Source organism: Orbicella faveolata, unplaced genomic scaffold, assembly GCF_042242905.1.
Source record: "Orbicella faveolata isolate gen_17 unplaced genomic scaffold, um_ofav_v1 contig_36, whole genome shotgun sequence".
Taxonomy (NCBI): Eukaryota; Metazoa; Cnidaria; class Anthozoa; order Scleractinia; family Merulinidae; genus Orbicella; species Orbicella faveolata.
In genome coordinates, this window is record NW_028301565.1 from 16,435,160 (window position 1) to 16,456,446 (window position 21,287).

General features: G+C 38.3%; 1 protein-coding gene across 1 annotated transcript; it reads right to left on the reverse strand.

The window, feature by feature from the left end:
• Positions 1–957: 957 nt before the first annotated feature.
• LOC110040215 (E3 ubiquitin-protein ligase COP1-like) lies at positions 958–20,606 on the reverse strand. Its single transcript, XM_089275448.1, has 24 exons — positions 20,282–20,606; positions 20,093–20,152; positions 18,526–18,623; positions 16,877–16,950; positions 14,937–15,000; positions 11,641–11,693; positions 11,061–11,129; positions 10,834–10,893; positions 10,254–10,340; positions 9,880–9,956; positions 9,176–9,236; positions 8,669–8,783; positions 7,978–8,113; positions 7,678–7,738; positions 7,341–7,423; positions 7,010–7,118; positions 5,752–5,833; positions 4,962–5,078; positions 4,523–4,640; positions 3,692–3,816; positions 3,441–3,529; positions 3,074–3,133; positions 2,325–2,369; positions 958–2,214 (listed from the first exon to the last, which is right to left on the reverse strand). Exons 1-24 carry the CDS (start codon positions 20,419–20,421, stop codon positions 2,197–2,199), a joined length of 2,001 nt encoding a protein of 666 aa, XP_089131574.1. The 5' UTR covers positions 20,422–20,606; the 3' UTR covers positions 958–2,196.
• Positions 20,607–21,287: the final 681 nt, after the last annotated feature.

Sequence of the window (21,287 nt, forward strand, 5' to 3'; positions counted from 1 at the left end):
GAATAAAGTTTACGTGACTCGTTTTGGATCTTAATTATCATCACCGTATGAAGTCGTCATGGGGTGGTAACATGTCTCTTACTACTCGGTCTTCGCTTGTGACACTTCGCGTCAAAGAACGTTTCGTTGGAAGCCAACTCGAATCGACCTTTTATCCTTAGGTGTTACCAAGGGAGAGGGGGAGTCGAATTAGAACGTGAGGGGAGAGTCTCACTCTCCATTCCCCTTCATCGTCTGTTCCCCACAGGCTGGGAGATGACTCAAGTATCTGGCCTTGTCCCCAGAAAAGCCCGATACGTACTCCGGCTAGCTTGGATAGTACCTTCATAAGGGAAAGTTGTGCCAATGATGACTCACTTCAAAGTGAAAATGATTATTCAAATAAAATACCTACCCTTCTGTAAACTGATGCAAGTGTTTAACACAGTAGCCAGCATACTTGGTGTTTATGGAAGGTTTTAGGAGAGCTGAAAAAGCTATTTGTTCCCAGTCCCTAGGCATGGCAATGAAACGTTTGCGACCCGAGCATCCGGGGGATGGGACCCAAAGAAAACGTGCTTACGGGTGGCAGTATCGTTTGCAAGACTGTCCGGATTAATCGCGCCAGTTTCGTTAATTATGGATAACTTTCAAATAATCTCCTGTCGTCCCGTTTCGAAAATGAAAGCTCCTAACACCACTTGCGTCGAAAGCCGACATAATCGATGGGGTTGTTTTGTTAAAAGCTTGTTCCTTGGATCTAATAATCCACGTGCATGGATGGCGTGAAGAAGGGTTAATATATTCACGGCCATATCTGATGATCATTGGTGTAGTAATTAACAATTCACCCCTGGAAGAACACATCACAATAGCATTTCTACCATCGCAATTCCTGTTGTCCTAGCATTTCAACTATCGTAACAGTCAAACTAATTTTAGTCACTCACTCTACGCAAAAAATCTTCAACAAACGGAACCGGTTCATTGATGTTTTATTCATTTTTATCAGTATAAGCTAAAAAGCCTTCATAAATGTTGGCAGTGGTGTTCATGAGAACTTTTCTGCAACCGATTCTGCGTTCATTTAACTTGACGAACTGAACATTCAGCAAAAGCCGTAATAGCCTGTTCCACTAACTGAACGCCTGGAAGAGGCTAAAGTCGTAAGTAGAAGATCTACATATAGGATGAACGTAATGAACCAAGGATGCGTTCCTTTGGGATGATCCGGATTAGGATCGGTGATCCACGATCACTCAGACAGATCATGGTGTATCAAAGGCACCGATGAATCCGTGACCAGCGTACGTTCATTGGTTGCTTTGATGTAACATGATCTGAGTGATCATGGATCACTGATCCAGGTCCAGATCACCTCAAAGAAACGCATCTTAAGTCTCTATTATTCCCCTCAAGAGCGATTAACATGTGAATTCTGCTTACAGTATCACTACGCTTTCAAGCAGGGTGAGAATAAAGAAAATATTCAATACACATTGTTTTGATGTATTCCCAAACTCTTCGTCAGGAACGATCTTGACTCAATCCTTTACCTTCCCAAAGAAGCCGTATCTTTTTTGTTTGTTGCGGCTCTAATCGTTACCCTAAAGTGTGACCATTGAAAATGATCGTTTGTGAGCAGCGACTTCCGGAGAATGTGATCGATGAATAGAACCTTCAAGTGTGTGGCCACTCGATGTTAGCTATTGACGAGTCCTTTCAGCTTTCAAGACTGTGGTTCAAAAAATTATACTGACTGACCGTTCAATTACAAACAAAAAGTATTGAGCAGCACTGGAAAGTAACTTTTAAGGCTATGGTTGAAACCTTACCCATTCAGATGGTCCCAAATTAGCAGTACCGAGTTGTACTTTCAACATTTGCAAAATAATAAAAGGATTTCTTTTGTAATGTGCATAGATTTGGCACTGGCAAGAGTACAAAGGTAAATGTCACGTCAACATGAGCACTGAGCTATTTGCTCGCTTACAAACTCGTCTAGGCACTGCCCGCAGTTATAGATCACCTTATACAACGACTAACTAATCTAACAAAAGAAATTGTCCCTCCGAATTCAACTAGCAAATGTTTCAAGTCTACGATATAACTATGATAAGCTCAACTATAAAACTCTGCCAACTATTGGGCTTCTGACTCAGCTTTATATACAGAGTACATTATATTTGCTTATTCTATGTCCACTCATCAGTGGTTCTACACCAGCTCGAGAACCTGCAAAAACAGCAACAAAGATAACAGTTAGGGAAGGAGTCAGAGCTCACGTTTCATAACAATCTTTACAAACACAGTTGATGCACAAATATGAAGACTGATACCTTTACCTTTATTGTCCCTTGACTGTTAGCGGCCACAACTACATTGGATCCCTGTTTAAACAGAACAGAAGATGAAAGGAAGGTTATCCTGTAGAAAGCTTTTTTCAATACGGCCCAGGATATTTACAGCCAATTCTCTGTTTCTACACGTGTTCATTGAAAAGGCAAATTTACACCGTTTTGTTACGTCTCCCCTTTAATTACAGTGCGACTCCTCGAACCAGGCCACCTAGAAGAAACCTAACCAATCAAACCGTAAACCGGCTGGGAACAACGGACCGGTAGCTTCTCGTGACGGCAAGTAACGGTCTGTTTGACGTGAAAACATAAACACTATCGACTCCTCTGTGTAATATACACCCTTAAAGATTCAGTCTTTGCCGGACGGCGAAATATCATAATCATAAATCTCGCTCACAAGGTCTAACTTGAAAACTCATTTTGCGACAACTAAACCGAAATCATTGAAAAGAGTACAAAATTTAGGATCGAAACTAACCAATCAACAAATGGCAAAGTTTCTGAGAGGTTCGCAACACTTCGCACTTTGTTAAGATCTATTGTTCGTAATCTTCAATGTTATTGGTTTTCAGGTTTGAGAAGAAGATCGTTATCCTTTGTTCTCAAGTAACGTTCTGATTGGTTTTCTCTCTTTTCCAAGTGGCCCAATTCGAGTAGTCGAACTGTAACTTTACCTTACTCGATTTGTAGCATTTCATCATGATCTAAAGAAACGACAAGTAGCATATACTTACAGTTCTCCAACAAACCGCACTCACAAATTCGTTCGCGTCGTCTTCTTTCTTGTCTTTCTCCTACAACATCGACAAAGAACAAAAGAAAAAAAAGAGCTCAGTTGATCAAAGTATAAGTATACGCAAAGTAAGTAAAAGTATAACCTAGCAGCAAAGTTGTTTCCACTGTGAAGTGATAGTGCGTTATAATTACGTTTGCAACTTCCAATGGAACAAACTCAACCGACACGATGATGAGTAAGGGGTTGGCATTCTCGTCGGAGTGCAGGTAACTGCATAAAAGCAGCCCAAGTAAAACTTGATAAAAAAAATAATAAGGTCACAGGAACTTCTCGCCTGAGCTCGTTGTCTAAAACCTTCTACTCACCAAAACACTTCTTACAGTATCAAACTTGAAAGTTAGGAGCTGTTTAGAAAGACCTTTGTAGTACAAGTAGAGAGAATTGTTTTCACTACCTGCAAAAAGAAAAAATAAAGGAGTGACTCAGTAAAGTTGACGATAATAGCAAAACAAAGCGCACTCAAAGCAGGTCAGTTATAGTTGTAATTTTGCTATTGATGATTGTCGACAAAAAAAAGATAACAAAAGCCGGACAGAAGGAAGAAAAGTCAACTCACCACAGGCAACGTAATCTCCATTGGAAGCCAGCCCAACAAAGTTCTTTTCGTTAATATGCCCTTTGAACGTTCGAAGACAGTGTGGTTTACTGATGTTCCAAAGTTTTAACTGACTGTCTGTTGATCTACGACAGAACAAAATAACCAGCTAAGACAGAAGCAAAGAGAATGAGCAAGTCGGTAGTGCTAGCGTGCAAGCATTCAAATGAAAGCTAATATTACGGCGAATTTCCTGCATTTGTCATTTAAACAATTCTTAAGTTATAACTGTAACATTATATTTAGGCTTCCGTCAATTAAAACATGTAGTGTCCATTTAAGAGAAGTGCCAGCGAATATTCACTAGAGCACAGTCTAGTAAACGGAAATGCATATTTTTCTTTAGTTATCTCTGCTGCTTGTTATTGTCGCAACAATGTGGTTTAATGGAATCTTCGCCAAAATCTGAAAATTGCGAACCAATGAAGTGAACCAGCATGTGAATCAAGTATTTAACCAACATACGAACCAAGTGAAACAGTATTTGAACCAAGTGAACCAGCAAGTAAATCAAGTGACCCAGCGGGTGAACTAAGGGAGCCAGCAAGTGAACCAAGTGAACAAGCGGGTGAACCACCCTAAAGCAAAGAAAAAACGATGCCTCTTTCCCCTCTAGTTATCTCCACCAACAGCCACGGAGAGTAGTGACCAGAAAATCCCCTCAAATGTTTGAACACCTTTCATCAGTTGTTGTTTTGTTAACATTACTCCCCCAACATTGGGTATGGCGTCAGCAACTTTAAGCGTACATACAGCTTTGATCCTAATTAACAACTGTTAAAACACACTTACGCAGAAACAATTTCCTCTGTGTTGATGAATTTTGTGTATGACACAGCTTTCCTGTGGCCTTTGAAAACTGTGATTGGCTTGGTTGTGTTTCGGAGGTCATAATAATGGACACAATGATCTGTCAAGAAAAAATTTTATAAATGTTAGGTGGTGTTTGATTTAAGCAATGACTAACCATCAACAGTGTGGTCATTGCCCTTCCCTGCTGAAAGCAACTTCCTAGGAATATCAAAACGGGATCTCTTCAACTCTCAATGAAGTTCATGCAAGACAAATCATTCATCGTGGAGAAGTCTAGAAAACACAACATCAGGGGGGCTGTACATCTTAACAATAACAGAAAGACCAGAGTAAACATGAAATTACCTCCCAAAGTCACCCAAGGTATCAAACAGTTACTAGGTAGAGCCATTTCCAATATAAATACACAGATGTTTACCTGCTGAACCAAACGATAAGTGGTATCTGCTCTCTGGATTAAACTTTACACAACACACGTTAGCTTTAGCTTCCAAACATGCCACAGAGTGTTCCATGTCTGTTGACCATAACTTAACTGAGGAGAGAGTAAAAAGAAAACTTAAAAATAATGGGAAAACAGCAATGACTTGCACTGAAGCATAAAGTAAAGTATACAATTAGTCAAGTGCTCATTTATAATGCTGGAACTTGTTTCAGGCTCTGGAGCATCACTAGGAGCACTTCTGATCTCCCCCAGTTGAAATGCAAGCCATTCACAGGGTAACCCCGACTGCCCCGACAGATTTTAATTCACCAGAATGCATTTCTACACCTGGGCGGAGGCAGGCACTATATGAGTAAAGTGCCACACCCTAAGAAACAGCTCAATGACCCCAGCCAGGCATCAAATGCAGAGCCCTCCATCTAGAGTTTAGCATGCTAACCTAAACCATTAGTCTGCCAGGTCTCCCACCATCATTCCAAGTATATTTTTGGATTTATTTTCTCCTCAGGTTATCGACAGATTGTCAAGCAGATAGATGACAAGAACAAAGAAACTCATCAGTGTCAGTGATGTACCATTGAATTCGTGGAGCTAATATTAAAACACAGACAAGCCGATGGACAGCCTAAGTTATTTATTATAAGCACGATGAAAGATCTAAAGCTATCTAAAACCTCTACTGTGTACAGTACAGAGAATTTAGTGAATTGATACCTTACATGATCTTTAAGGTTGAAAAGCAACACATTAAATGTTTGATTACCCTTTGCATCATCAGATCCTGAAGCCAGAAGTTTAGGATCAACATGGTTAAAATCAACACTCCAGCACCTCTTCTCGTGTTCCTATTGGAGCAAAGGACATTTTACAACTTACAGTACTAAAGGATTTTGATTCTTATTTATGGGCTAACACAACAACAAGATGAAGAGCAACATAATTAAGGGGAGAACACTTTTAGACTTTCACGACTTAACCATTATGTAACTATTTGATGAAAGATCGGTTATCATCAAAATTGTCAAAATGTTGGGTTTTGAAAGTCTAGGAACTAGGATAAGCAGAGAGCTACAAAGTTGCCTTTGATGAAACATGGCACTCCCTGGAAGAAAACGTTAACATATTTATTGCTTGGTGCTTTCTGTGGTTAAGAGGTGGCCATCGAACAGAGGTTTCTTTGGTGGCCAGCATAGGGAAACCTGGCCACTTTAAATAGATGGCCTCTACAAATATTCCTTAGCTTTTCCTAGCTACACTGGCTAGAAACATAGATAACAACAGAAACTTGAATAAACCCTGTGCATTTGTTGAGCCAAAAGTAGTTACTTAAGGTGATTCCTCAGAAATAAAAGTTGCCTTTTTTTAAACTTTCCCTGAATGTTCCCTACCAAGCACTGTTTCAAAAAATATAATACAAAGGATAGGTCACCATATATATATACTTGCTAAAGAGATTTGATGGGCCAATCTTACCCCATTTATGCCTAACCATGCACATCATTTCATTGTGGTAGCTGGAAGCAAAGGTTCTTTTTTTTTTTTTTAAATTAAAGCAATACTTGAAAAAATCTTGTTAGGTAGAAAGTCTCGGATGTATGGAACAATGTACACGTAATGTATAATTTTATGGAAAAATCACACAATTCTAAATAACACTGACTCAAAACGTCGCTCAAATCGTTGTTTTTGAGGTCATAATTCGACACCTCCTTGAGTAACAGTTTTGTGCACTCTTTTAGCTATGTCTTTTTCCTTCCAAAACTTTTTTCTTAATTTTTTAACTTGAGCATAATTTGTACCCCAAAATTATGCAATAAAAAATATAGGTCATGATGCTTGTTTAAGAGAAAAGAGCATTTATTTCACTGTCGAGCTTAGCTCGAGGGAAATAATTCACATTATGTACATGCACACGCTCATGTGCATGTGCTAATGACGTGAAAATTGTGCGCACTAGGGATGGGCAATGCAATACTGAGAAATCACCTTAAATCTACACAGCCTTCTAGATAGAAGTTTACCTGAAATGATCTAGTTTTGGATCCTGTGAAAGCATCCCACAGAGTAACCGTGCCTTCATAATCACTACTGGCAAGTAAGCCTTTGTGATAAGAACTCCAGCAAATAGAACTGCCACAAGAGAAACAAACGAATATTTATATTCAATGCATGAATTGATACATGGTAATCACATTGAACAGTGGAGAAAGTTTTGTTTCTGATTTTGCTGCCTCGTTGTTTGATCATTTTTCTCCCTTTAATAAAATATTTACAAACCTGATTTTGCTTTACACACTCAGACATTACTTAGTACAATGAGTGACATCTGCACTTTCAATATATTCATCTCACCTGATTTTGGAATTGCAGATCATTTCATTGACAGGGCAGTGAATGTCAACTACATCTCTAATCACTGTCCCATATTCAAAAACCTGACAGACCAGTAAAAGATGGACAGTTTCAGACATATGTATCTTTACAAACAAGTGAACTATACACTATACACATAGTTTTTACATCTTGCAGTTAAAATGACATTTGTGGATTAAATAGCACCAGTGACAATTAAAGTTTTACATTTGATTACCAAGAAATCATTTGTCATAAACTTGTCAAAAACATCTCCAACACAACAAAGTGAAACCATCTAAATTGGCCCTGAAATTGTAACTGTTGTGTGAAATACCTTGATTTTCTTTGTAACTCCAGCAATTGCGAAGTAGTCAAAATCACGGTCAAATTCAATACTGTGTAGAAAGAGAAAACAAACTCTGAACATGAGTACACCTGTCTTATTAGATATTTTAGTCTACTGTACAACAGTAGACTTAAAGGTTAAGCATGACATTCACAGCAAATGGCAAAACTGAAACTTTTGCCAACTGTTTTAAGGTGTTGTACAGTCTACCTCTCTGTTAGATCATAATATAAAAAGAAAACAGCCAAAAAAGTAAGGAGACAATATTGCAACAAAGCTTCAGCTGACCTTGATACAATACTAGAGCTACTGTAGATGTCACTGGCATAACTAAGTGTTGCTAAGCAACGGAAGCCACTGAACTTTGTAAACTTGGCAAGACTGTCGGTGAAATAATCCAAGGCATCTGATGTTCCAGCATCACCTGCAAATATTTAAACATTCATAAAGACAAATCAGTACTTAGCCACGTGCACAGATTTTTGAATCAGTAACTTTTGAGCAAAGAGTGCAAGTCAGCCCAGCTAAAAAAACAATATAACGCAGACAGTAGCTTTTAAACTTCCTTCGTTGTCAAAACGTCAGTCACCAACACTATCTTTTCCACCCTCGTGTGCTCAATCACAAGGTGGATGGGTCAAGGACACTCGGGTTAGAATCACTCACTCAGTATGTTACATCCATAAACAGTTTGTTACAGGTGAATGTTGAGCCACATTGTATTCCAAGATTGTTGGCCAGAAAGAAACTCTCTTTGGAAAATTCAACTAAAGTAAGCTAATTACCCATTGAAGCATTGAACAAGAAGTAATTTTAACAGCAGGAGGGGAAAATGCCCAGTGAGTGTACATACTCAGTCTGGCCTTTCAGTCAATGATCTAAAAGCATAATTAAATTTGTATTAACTGCTTGTCAGTAATCTAGATCAAAACAATCAATAGGCAGCAGTGATTTTAAACAGGGAATAACCATTTCTTACTTGGTAGGTCTCCCTGTCGAATGGAGAAGTAGCATCTCTCAAGATCATCAAAGTGTTGGTGAATTCTCTTTCTTCTTGATGCTAGACTAGTGCTACACCACAGATGTTTTGCTCCCTACAAAAAAGAACAGCATACCAAAGCTTTGCTTTATGCATATGCTACTCAGTAGTCCTTTCACATTTTTGGTCTGATTATATTCCTGTCACCACTTTGAAATTTAAATTTCACGTTTCTCTCTGAATGTGGGCTTGAGCACACTTGGAATCTTAGAATTCTAGCTGCTGCTCCACTGATTGTATGCAGCAATCTTGCCTAGAGCCATGCTGCACTCTAGGTGAACAAAACTTTATAATAACAATGAAATTTACGACCATAAAGGCCTCGATATGGAAAGATCATGAGCTGGTTCCCTGATTGGTACAGAATACTGCACTTTCATTGTCAATGAATAATAAATGCACTCTTTTTCTAGTATGTTACTAGTAAGATATTATGAGGTAACATACATGTTGGCTTCCGTTGAACCCATCTTGAGCTGCTTCTGACTGGTCACATGACTCATCGTGACTGAAAATGGTAAGAAATTAATGCTCTTTCACAACTAAAAAATAATATGTACAAAGTTGCACTCTCAGAAATAAATCTGGTACAAACATACATGTAGTAGTGCAGTATAATTCAACACTAGTGCTATCAGCCTAGCTGATTCAGCTGAGCTCTGAATCCCAATATAAATAGTAAACTTAACTTAGGGCTCAACCTCAACTAACAGCAGCTTCCCATAGGTTTGCTCTATTATACCACCTTATTTCTTTCCCTAATTATTATTTCTTTCCCTAATTTTCTCAATCCCATGTGCAGAGGATTACAGGTCGGGAACAAAAAAAGACTACTCTAAGTCTAGCACCAAACAGAATTCCATAACAATTATGCTTAGATAATAACAAATAAACTGTTTTGTTTGTTATTTGTTTGCAATGTGACCTTGAGTTATCAGAATTAAACAAAATTATTAATAGATCAGTTTACATTTAAGCTTATCCATGTTAAACAGATCAGCCACTGGTTTGTACTAAACTAACAGCCTACTTGCTCTTGGTCTAAATTAACTTTAATTGATGGTTGGCTCATGACTTTGCTCCTTGCCAGCTTTTATAATAACAAGTCAACTGGTAAATAGAAACTTCAAATTTCAACTGTTAGTACCCACCTAGTGGAAGGTTCCATGTCAGAACCTACTGCTACTGGAGCATTTTTGGCTGTTGGAGTAGTTGGAACAGCATGATCCTGTAAGAAACAATTTCAAAGAAATTAAAATTACTAGTAAAAACATTGCCTCACTGACATCTATTCGACTATAGGTATAATGTACAACTTTACTTGCACCAAAAAAAAAAAAAGAAACCTACACCAGAGGGGTACAGAAAATTGATTATCAATACATACATGTAAAGTCATGTAAATTATGTTATACAGGTTCTATATCAACCTCCGGAATATTCTTTCTTCATTATTATTTATGTACATATACACGTACATGTTCAGTGTTAAGTCCAAACTACATGTTATTTTTTTTACACATACCACTTCACCAATCATGAGTCGTTCAGCACCAGGAAGAGTTAAAGGAGCTGGTATTGGATATTGCCGGTTATGACTTACAATCATTTCCTATAAGATGAAAATTAATGTTGAAAAAATTATCAGAAACTGATGGCATGCAATAACTTTAAATCTAATGAAAGAGGATTTCACCCAATAGTCTAGAGAATGGCTCTGTACATATTGCAGCTACACTGTGATTCCATAAAAGGTTGGCAATAGCCCATTTCTGAGTTACCCTAAGCCTCTCTATCAAAGCGAGGCCTTGTACACAACCATTCTTATGAAAATGAGTTTAATTTGCATGTGAATGAAATCTCATTTTCATTTAAAAGGATTGGCACCAAGATTTGCTTTGAGAAGGAGGCTTAAGGTAATTTGGAAATGGCCTATTGTATTTCCCTTCTCTCCTAGCCTAAATACAGGCATTTGTGACATTGGAAATAGATCAAAGCAATTGCTGCTGACAGTTGGTCATGGTTGTCATGGTTTGTTACAAATGCTGGTTAGTTAATTGACCAGGGGTATTTCGGGTAGCAGTGATTGTGAATATGTCACTTACCACAACTCTCTTCATGTCTTCATCAATGAGTTTCACTTCTCGTGTAAGCTGATCAAGTTGCTGAAAGTAAGAAGGATAAACAGAACAAATACTTAATATTGAATTAATCTGAATTTACTGTCTTGTTCGAAAGACATTATGCATTTCAAGACCACAAATATGACTATCAATTAAAAAATGAATCCATTCTCCGGCTCCCTTGTACTGTATACATTTCAATACCATACCTCTTGTTTATGCCTCTTTACTTGTGAGAGAAAATCTTTTAACAATTCATGTTGCACAGCTTGGCTGTCCTATTCGCAAAATTAATATATACAGTCAGAAGATAGTACATGTATACAGTAGTCAGCAATTTTAGATTATGAAGACCTTAATGTACAAACAATGCAAGTTCAATTGATACATATATTATTATATGAACATGTAATATTGATTAGTGAGATGCAAATGTCACTCAAATAGAGACCCAATCAGAATGATGAATGTGTAGTTCCAAAAAATATCCATACCTCCCCCACGGAAGGGATTTTTTCTAACACCCCGCCCCACCCCTCTGGAAATTCCAGTTAAGCTTCATACATTTCTTTAAATTTTATGGTCTTCCAGAACCCCCCACCCCCCAGGAAATTCCAATCCCTTCTGTGGGGGGAGTACAGATATTTTTTGGAACTGCACAATTTAATTTATCATGATTGTGTCACTGACCAATTTGGAAGTCTTGCATTATTTTGCAAAGGTTGATGTGCATAAATTCACTCCACCACTGCAGATCTACCATTAACAACAAAACATTATGACACTTACAGCTTCCAGCTTTTGTTTCTTCTGTGTCAACACATCCAGCAAGTAATTCACATCTGCAAAAGTTAGCACAGGCACAACAACATAAATTCTGAAGACCAAAATCTAAACACTGTTTGACTATTGTCTAACACAGGGTTAAGAATAATATTATTACCTACCACCTAATCATTTGTGAACCATGGATACCTCTAAATAATACATCTAAACAAGAGTCAGATTGTTTGTGGACACCATTTTTTCAGGTTTATTAAAGAAATTGCCTGTCTTTTTTGGTTAATAAGCAATTTTGACGTGTCAAGTTTGATTATTAAACTAACAAAGTCATCATTTTTTGCTTACTAAGCAAGAAAGGTTGCTTATTAAGCACGAAAGGTAATACTTTATGCTTATTAAACATATGACTTTCGATTAATAAGCAAGAATGGTAGGTGTTCTTGCTTAATAAACAAGTGTCACACAACACCTGTCACAATAAGTTCGTCTACCATTACAGAAAAAAAATATTGACTCACAATGAAAACAACACAACAGACAAATCATTATATTTGAAACTTAGAAAATACAAGTCTTGACTTGTAATCCCTTCACTGAAGGCCAAACTTAAGTGAGGACTTTTCTTTGATGGACAGATATTTTTGTGTAAGTTTGACTTCGCGGCACGATCAATCAGCGGCCGGCGATACCGTGAACGCAGTGCTGGAAATAATTTTTCTTCCTTAACAGGACATGTGTCCTTTCAAATCTTCATTTTGGTCGGACATCTTGTCAATTAATTATGCTAATTAATTTTGATAATTAATTAGCATAATAAAATTTATTAGCTTACTGTAAAGATTTTCAATACAAATCATTCAAAACTGCATTTAAATATGATTTACTTATCATTTATGATTAACTAGATGACTCTATCTACTAGATGACTGCACTGATCTCTCCTGGTTATCTCCTGGTTACATGTTCTTCAAGCAAACCTAGTCTTCTATTGAATGACTACCATTAAAGGGACACAGTCAGCTTTAGGAAAGCGCTGACCTAGACACTAGTTTTCTCAATGTGAAAAAAGTTCACCTCGACCTGAAATCAAAGTACATCTAGAAATATACTTCAATCTTCGCAATATTTTGCTTGATTTTCAATGGTTTACTGAAAAACCTGTTTTTGAGTGTGCTTTTGCTCATTCTATGATATTATTTTTATCATATTTGGTTGAAAGCAGCATGGATTGCATCTCTGAAATGGTATCTAATGCGCATGTGCACCAGTTGACTGTGTCCCTTTAAAGCAGGAGCCCATCACTAGGAGTGTGCAACTACCGCAATTATTCCTGTCCCGGCATTTTCACAGACCAATCTACATGTATTTTTAGTTTGATTTACCACAAATTTAGACCCTTGCAGGAACCTCAGGGACCAATCACAAGTATGGACTTTATAATTTCAACAGAAGATTAGGTTGACATGTCCACATGAGGCCACCATTCCATTTTTTTCCTTACCGATGTACGCTCATATAGACTGGAACTGACCTTTTTCGTGGGAAAAGAAGCCTAAAAATAGTCCAGTCTGTAAAAAGACTGTGACATAGGCTTAGTATGGGGGTTGCAGGCTCCTAGTGATGGGCTTCTGACCAAAGTTGACTCTAGGGTCCAAACATGAAGTGTTACGTGTAACAGCATATCGCAATACACGTAATACATAATAGGGCAATTTCTGAAGAGTACTTTATTTGCAAGTACAGGAAAGATGAACACTTCTGCTTTATGATATGGAAGAAGCCCATAATGGGCTCCTGGATATGGCTCAAACAGTCCGTTCTTTATCTGATGATTTAACTTGCACTAAGAAACAAACAGGAATTTTAAATTAATTATGCCCAGCCATATTTTTAAAATGATATTTTCAGCTGATTGCAGGGAAGTGTCTGTGTCAACTGGACATGCCTTGATCATGATCAGGCCCATGGTCATAGTCACATTTTGGACACCCACATTTCAAATCCTGGCTAAAAGCCTGATCATGGTACATACACAGAATAGTGGGTTCCTTACAAGACATAACCTGACCACTGTCAGACATTATTCTGAAAGCATCAAGTCTTATAGTAGAGAGCTCCGTCAGCAAAAACAATATTCAAATGAAGCCTTAGCATTCAGATAAATGGGAGTTCAAGTTCGTTGAGCTCGAATGTCGCCATTGCCCATTCCCTAATCATTTTTATGTAGTTCCTCGGTGAAAACTAAGTTTTATTCAGATAAACTTCCTCACTGTTTTATGTTCATCCAAGTTTTTTTCATGGAATTCAGCCCAAACTTCCAACAATAACAAGGAAAGTGCAAGTTTCTGACTGCAGTAATATTATCGACAAATTGACCTGCGCTGTAAATAAGAAGTGTAATTTGATCGACATGTCTGTAGAAACCTATGGATAGTCCATGTTCAAGGAAATCTCCCATCCTTTCTGTATTCAAAAACTTGTTTATTTGTTCTGCCAATGTTGTAATTCGCCTGACCAGGTTTCACTTTCATTTCAAAAGTTAAACATAGAAAAAGCAATTCGTTCACAGTATCGCCAGCCGCTGATCAATCGCACCGCGGAGACAAAGTTGCACAAAAATATCTGTCCATGAAAGAAAAGTCCTCACATAACTTTGGCTTTCAATGAAGGGTTGACCAGTCAAGACTTGTATTTTCTAAGTTTCAAATAAAATGATTTGTCTGTTGCGTTGTTTTCGTTGTCGATTTTTTTTCCCGTGATGGCGGACGAACTTAGTGTGACAGGTGTTGTGACACTTGTGTTTAATAAGCAAGAATACCTACCATTCTTGCTTATTAATCGAAAGTCACATGTTTAATAAGCATTAAGTATCACCTTTCTTGTTTAATAAGCAAAAAATGACTACTTTTTAGTTTAATAATCAAACTTGACACGTCAAAATTGCTTATTGACCAAAAAAGACAGGCAATTTCTTTAATAAAGCTGAAAAATGGTGTCCGAAAACAATCTGACTCTTGCTTCTAACAATCTTGATAAATTTATATATTAATAATGTCAACCAGGCACTAATTTTATAATTGTCAGAACCAACATTGGCACGACCAAAGTTATTAGCAAGGCATTAGCACAAAAAAGATATTTGAATCTCACTTCAATGCACTAAGCTTGAGGATGCTCACTAAGTTTGTGTACATGTATGATGTACATACACTTTAAAGCCAGTTAAGGTAAATAATCCAGACGATATGACTTTTGAGAATGAATAGAAAAGAGCAAATTAAATTTAATGCAACAGCTTATACCTGCTAAATCCCATTCATGTTCTCCCGCTAAAATTTCCTGAAGTGCACTGCCTGATTCTTGCAACTAGTTGAGTTCAAATAGGAAAAAAACTATTAATAATTATAAATTATGTATGCATCTACATGGAACATGGGAGGCACGGTGGCCTCATGGTTAGTGTGATTGAGTAGTCTGGGGTTATTTCCTGGCTGGGGACATTGTGTTGTGTTCTTAGACAAGACCCTTTACTCACAGTGCCTCTCTCCACCCAGGTGTATAACTGGGTACCAGCAAATTTAATGCTGGGGATAACCTTGAGATGGACTGGCATCTCATCTAGGGAAAGTAGAAATACTCCTAGTTGCTTCATGCCACAGAAGCTGGAATTTAAGCTCTGGCCTGATGGCACACTTGGCTTGTATGCAGACTTTACTTTTTTATATGGAATGCAAGTAAGAATGCCAGTTCCGATCAAAGGGGTCTGTAAAGCTAGCATCAGAATTCTTACATTAACATGTCTAGTGTCTCATGTTTCTGTATCACAATTAAGTGGGAGACATGATATGCTGACATAAGGGTTAGTGTGTTTGACTCTAGATCTAGATAGTAGTCCAAGTTCAAAGCAAGCTGCCAGTGCTCCCTGCATTTTGTGTTCTTGGGCAAGGCACTGTTCTATACTTGCAGTAATTCCCTGCACCCAGAAGTACAAATGGGTACCAATGATTTAATTGCTGGGAGTAATCTTGCAATAGACTAGCATTCCGTCTGGGAGAGGGCAGAAAGACTCCTTGTTTTATAACAGAAAGCACTGGCTTGATGTCATGGGTCACTAAACTCAAATACAGTTTTTACCTTTTCCTGTTAGGCTGTCACAACACATGGGTTATTGACGCCTCTGGCTGAGCCTGAGGCTGGTCACTATGGTAGCATACTGGCTAAATTCTGTTTCTGGATGAATTTTTCATGCGGCCAGTAGAAAGGCAAAAGAACGTCTACATCTCCTACAGGGCCCAAGTTAAAACTACTAACCATGGACCCAACCCCCAAAAGGTTAAATAATTAACATACAACTGGGTGGAAAGAAGTACTGGAAGAGTTACCACTGCAAACTTGTGTCTTGCCCAAAAACAAACCAGACAGTGCCTGGCCAGGACTCAAACCTTAACTAAATACTAAGTAGTGGACCTATCCAATGGTTAATATAAATTCAGGAAAATCTTGGTTCAATTCTCACAGTCAATGATGTTTTTCTGTGGAGATGGACTCCAAACTAAGTTTTTAGCAGAGTTCTGGCAGCCCAAAGGGACGCCAAGCGGAACCCCATACTCATATAGGAAAGAAAAGGAAACCCATGAGTTGATTTTCTCATGGTTATCATGGCTAGTGGTATTGCTCGTGGGCATGAGAGCATGACGACACATAGTCATACTCCAAATAATAGGTTGACAGAGACAAGCAACCTTGGTTTACCGTGTACTTCTTTGATATTGGACATCCAGGTTATGATCAATTGACATCTGTCAAAACAAGGTATCCGCTGACCAGTATGTGACCATATCGCAGGCTCAAGTTTCCAGCTTATCGAGGTCACATTTTTTTTTTTTTAAGTTGACTGCTGACAAAGTGCTGGTTTTTGATTGGATCGCAGGCTGGTGTCAGGGTAACTTGTTGAAAACAGGGCAGGATTGTTTGGAAGCCAGTTAACGCTAACCCAGGATTAAAAGTTAACCGAATTATAACTTTTTCTTCTACTGACAAATGTTTTTTGCTGCTTTGTTTTGTTTATACGGTGATTATTAAAACAAAACAGAAGGCCACACAATATACAGAAAACCTCACTGCAAAGTTACAAAACTCAAATCAAAATTCTACCTTTTCCTGTTAGCTTAATCAGGCTCTGAACAACCTGGCCCAAGAGCTCTGCTTTTAGGCTGGCCTAAATCTATATATTAATCTTTACCTGGGTGTCTGGAACCATTTTATTTGTTTTCTTCTGGCCTGTCCTTTCTTTCACTTTTTGTACCAGTTCATTCACTGCCATGAAAATTAATAAAAAAAAACATGTAGAATTAAACGTTTGCTAGACAAGAGAAAATTAGTCTGTGAGGCTAGCATGTAGTCAGCAACTGGCTAGACAAGTGTCCTTTCAAATATATTTTATTTAAATAAGGTCTATGAAATTTTACTTTGTTGTTATCAAGTGAATGTCTAGCAATTCCTGAGGGCAAGGCACACTGTACTTCACCTGTAGTTATTATAAATTATCGGCCAGCTCCTCACCCGAGGGGGTCTCCCAAATACAAAGGACGGGGTTGCTCATTGTACCTTTTGGGGATTAAAAAAGTGGTTTTTGGTTCCTCTTATGGTGTTTAGCCTCAAAAGGTCCACAGCAGGAGCTTTTGCAGTACCTTTTGGGGTGTTGAGACAAAAACATACAGTGTTTCCACCAGAGCACGCCATTGTGGGAATCCCGCGTTACAATCAGAGATGGCCCCCAGAAAAACGAAAAAAGGGCCAATTTGGCCCTTTCCTTTTACAAGACTGCAGGCTTAACACAGGCAGAATATTTTAAAAGCCATCCCAGGGCTAGAAATTGTGATCGATACGGTCACCAATGCAACAAGCATTTCATCCTTGGTGACCAAAAATTCTGGTTTAGTCGCCATAGTACAGCATAATGGCGACTACATTTCTCTGTGTTGACGATCAGTAACCGTTATTTTGTCACAAATTACATGTATGTCCTTCTAGAAAATCATATTGAAAGATCTTTGTTTCGAAAACACTCAACATAAGAAAAGAAGTTAATCCATCCTTTTGCTTTGCTGTATTGATTCTCTCTTATCGGAAAACTTCCAAATGGCTGACCGAGTTTGAAATCGCCCTATAATGCATTGCAAACCTTTGATCATTGACTACGTCACGTAGGCCTAAGGATTGTTCTCTTGTAATGCACGGATCATTCATACTAGTATCTGAATCAAAAGAAACTTTATTGAGTAGAATCCCTTCAAGAAGCACTTACTATTAAATTTTATCATAGATCCTAATAAACTGCTTTATTTTCCTTGGTACCCTGATGCATTTTTCCCTTCTGCAGCTTTCAGTTTATTGGTCCCTTTCCTAAAAAATTGGCCCCTAAAAAAGATCTTCAGGGGCCACTTTGGCCCTCAAGTAGAATTTTCTGGCTGAAACACTGACATATGTTATGTAAGAATTGGTACCTCTTAGGTAAGGGAGAAAAAAATTTCAAGCCACCCCCACAAAACAGGATCTTGGTACCTCTTAGGGGTTCTTTTCAGAATTTCTGACGAGCACCCCCGTCCTTTTGATATGGGAGTCCCCCCCCCCCCCCTGGGGCTCCTCAGTACTCTTGTTAGTAAATTGAGAAGTAGCAGCATGCCTCAGGCTTGCTGATACATATTTTTCCTCTTTCATCTCGCACTGCGTTCACTTACAACCTCCAACCACAATAATGTCCAGTTAAATAAACAAATCAAGACCTTATGAACTACAGTAAAAAGAGGATTAAGTGAGTAAGCATACAAATCAGTCATAGAATTTTCTGTTGTTGTTTCCTCCATAGTATTGTCTAGGTAGAATACTTACAGAGAAAGTTTGGAAATATCTGATCAGGCTTGTCTATGATATAGTTACACTTGGGACAGCGATTGCTCTCTTCCAGGCTCCGTGTAATACATTGATAGCTAAATAGTAAAGCAAGAAAAATGTCATATATTTGACAGTTTTATAGTACTTAATATGTACTTAAAGTACTTTTATAGTACTTAGTAAGTACTTGCAGTGCTTATGCTAACTAAAATAATAAATGCAAAGAGTGTGCCTTGCAGTTTAGAAGTAGCATTATTAGTAATCATTAATCATTAACAAACTGGCAACCCATGCAAAAAGAAAGACATTCCAGGTGTGTTCCAGGTGTATTTACATTTGGTGTACATGTAACTTAACTGTAAGAGACAGTAACAGAGTACATGTATGTGTACTAAACATTTTCCACTAGGGTATTAATTGAGCCTTTTTGTATGCTTGGTCAATAAAGGATTTATTACATGGAAAAAGAACACTATTTTGTTATGGGAAAAAGTGGGTAATCTAGTGCCATCTTGCCCGCTCTGGTAGCTATTCACAGTTCATCTTGCCTGCACACAGAGCTACTTGGACAATCTAAACAGAAAATTAAGAACAACTCTCCTCCCATTCCAATGATGGAAAAAATGGCGCATTTTGGTTGTTATGCAAGTTCATCATTGATTTGGGGGGAGGGGTGGCTTTATTTCTTAGTTTATTCTGACCAAGATTGTAGCCATATAATAAATATGGGTTATTGACCAAGCATCAGGCCAAGATGGCCGGTTATTGGCCAAGTTCTTTTTTTGCATGTTTATGGAACAAGACAAAGTGGAGGTCCATAAACACGCCAAAAAATGAATGAGGCCAATATCCAGCCATCTTGACCAAACAAGCTTGGTCAATAAAGGATTTATTATATAGAAAAAAACCCTTGCTATTTACTTGTGGGACACAGCATGTAATCCTGAGCGGGCAAGATACTGTAGCCCTATCTTGCCCACTTGGGTAGCCAATCACAGCGTTGGTTAATCTTGACTGCTCATGGAGCTAGCCATATAAGAAGTGTAAATACCAGTCACCAGTGTCACTCAGTCTCATAATAACATACTGTAAAGCTCCTACTGGTATCATATTAAACACAAAGTAGCATTTATAAACAGGTCTCCAGATGGAACTTGGTATGTGGAAGACATAATGTTAATCAAATCCGTGGACAGACATCAACAAGTAATTGTCTCGTAATAGCGTCGTATTGATCGTGTGATGATTAATTTAACATTTCAAGAGCACAGTGAAGTAAAATTCCGGGAACATACTTACACATGTCATACAGTACTGACACTCTTCTAAACTATGAAAAAAAGCTGCTCTCGAAACTCCTGCATTTCACTGCTAACACATTCAGCGTCGTTTTGTCATGCATTGCTAAGCTGAGAGCGGAAAGTATGAAGGCATTTAAGCGTAATTATGCAAGAAATTTAACTTTAATTAGCTTAACTGTAAAGTAGTATGCACACACAAAACTCCCGTTTTCCAAGAGCCTGACGTTTAAGGAAGTACACAGCATGCAGCTATAAATCCTTACCAAAACGTATGTCCACATTTCGTCATAAAAGCCTCATCGATGGTGTCAAAACAAATCGGACTGCAGTTTAAAAACAAAAAAAGTATTTTATTACAGGTCTAAAATCACGCAATATGTCCGGAACGAAGTGTATCAATTAACGATCACTTAAACAGGTAAAACACTTTCGATGAAGGAATTTGCTCTTACCAAACAAAATCACTGTTTTTATCGCTGAAAGAATTCATAATTCCACCATAAACTGGAGGATGCGGTCTCTTTCGGCGACGTCCAGCCCTCGTTTGACTCGCCTGACCGGAGGTCGAATTCGACGACGACAGTTGAGACATCTGTGCTCAGATTCTACACCAAAGAATTCATAAACGCTTGCTGTAAAGTACCATTCACATTTCCAAGTCAGGTTCCGGCGGGTGTTTGCTCTGTGAAACAAATGGTACAGGAAAATATTGACCTCATTCTAACAATATAGATTCTGGAGTTCACGTTTAGTTTGGGCCATTCTCGTACCCAGAGCCTCTCGTTAAAAATGTTGTCTCGCTGACCACGTGACTAAGGGCTCCGTTTTCCCAAATACCTTACTAGTAAAACTTTCTTTGAGGCGTTTTTTTTTTTTTTTTCTTATCTTTTCTTGGATTTCATTTAGCCCTGGTAGAAAATTCAAACAAATTTATGAAACTTGCGCTCTCTTTGGGTTGTAGGCTGCCGCCAAGCTTGTGTGATGAAAGAGGAATGGGTGGGTTACCAACATAGAGCTGATTGAATGACGAGAAAAAAAACTGAGTCTAACAGGCAAGCTTTACTTGGGGGCTAATTGACTTGTGTGGGGACCTGTGGAGGCTAATCAACTTTAGGTTGGGGGCTAATTGACCTTGGTTAGGGGCAAACAGGCTGGGGGCTAATAGACTTGCGGGGTAAGCGACCGATTACCAACGGATGTCATACGATAGGCCTTCTACCTAGCATTACAACCATGTTTCCAGCTGTCCACACAGGACCTGCAAGCCAAAGTCAGGCAAATGAGTGCAAATAGGCCATTTTCATGTTCCCAGACCTACTGGACTGGAACTAGCTTGACAATGAGGCTAATGTGGGGAGTCTTTTTAAATGCAAATCACATTTTAATGATATTTAATGATATTCCTTGCCATGAGCCTCCATTGCAAGCTAGTTTCAGTCCAGTTCGGAGAATACGCAA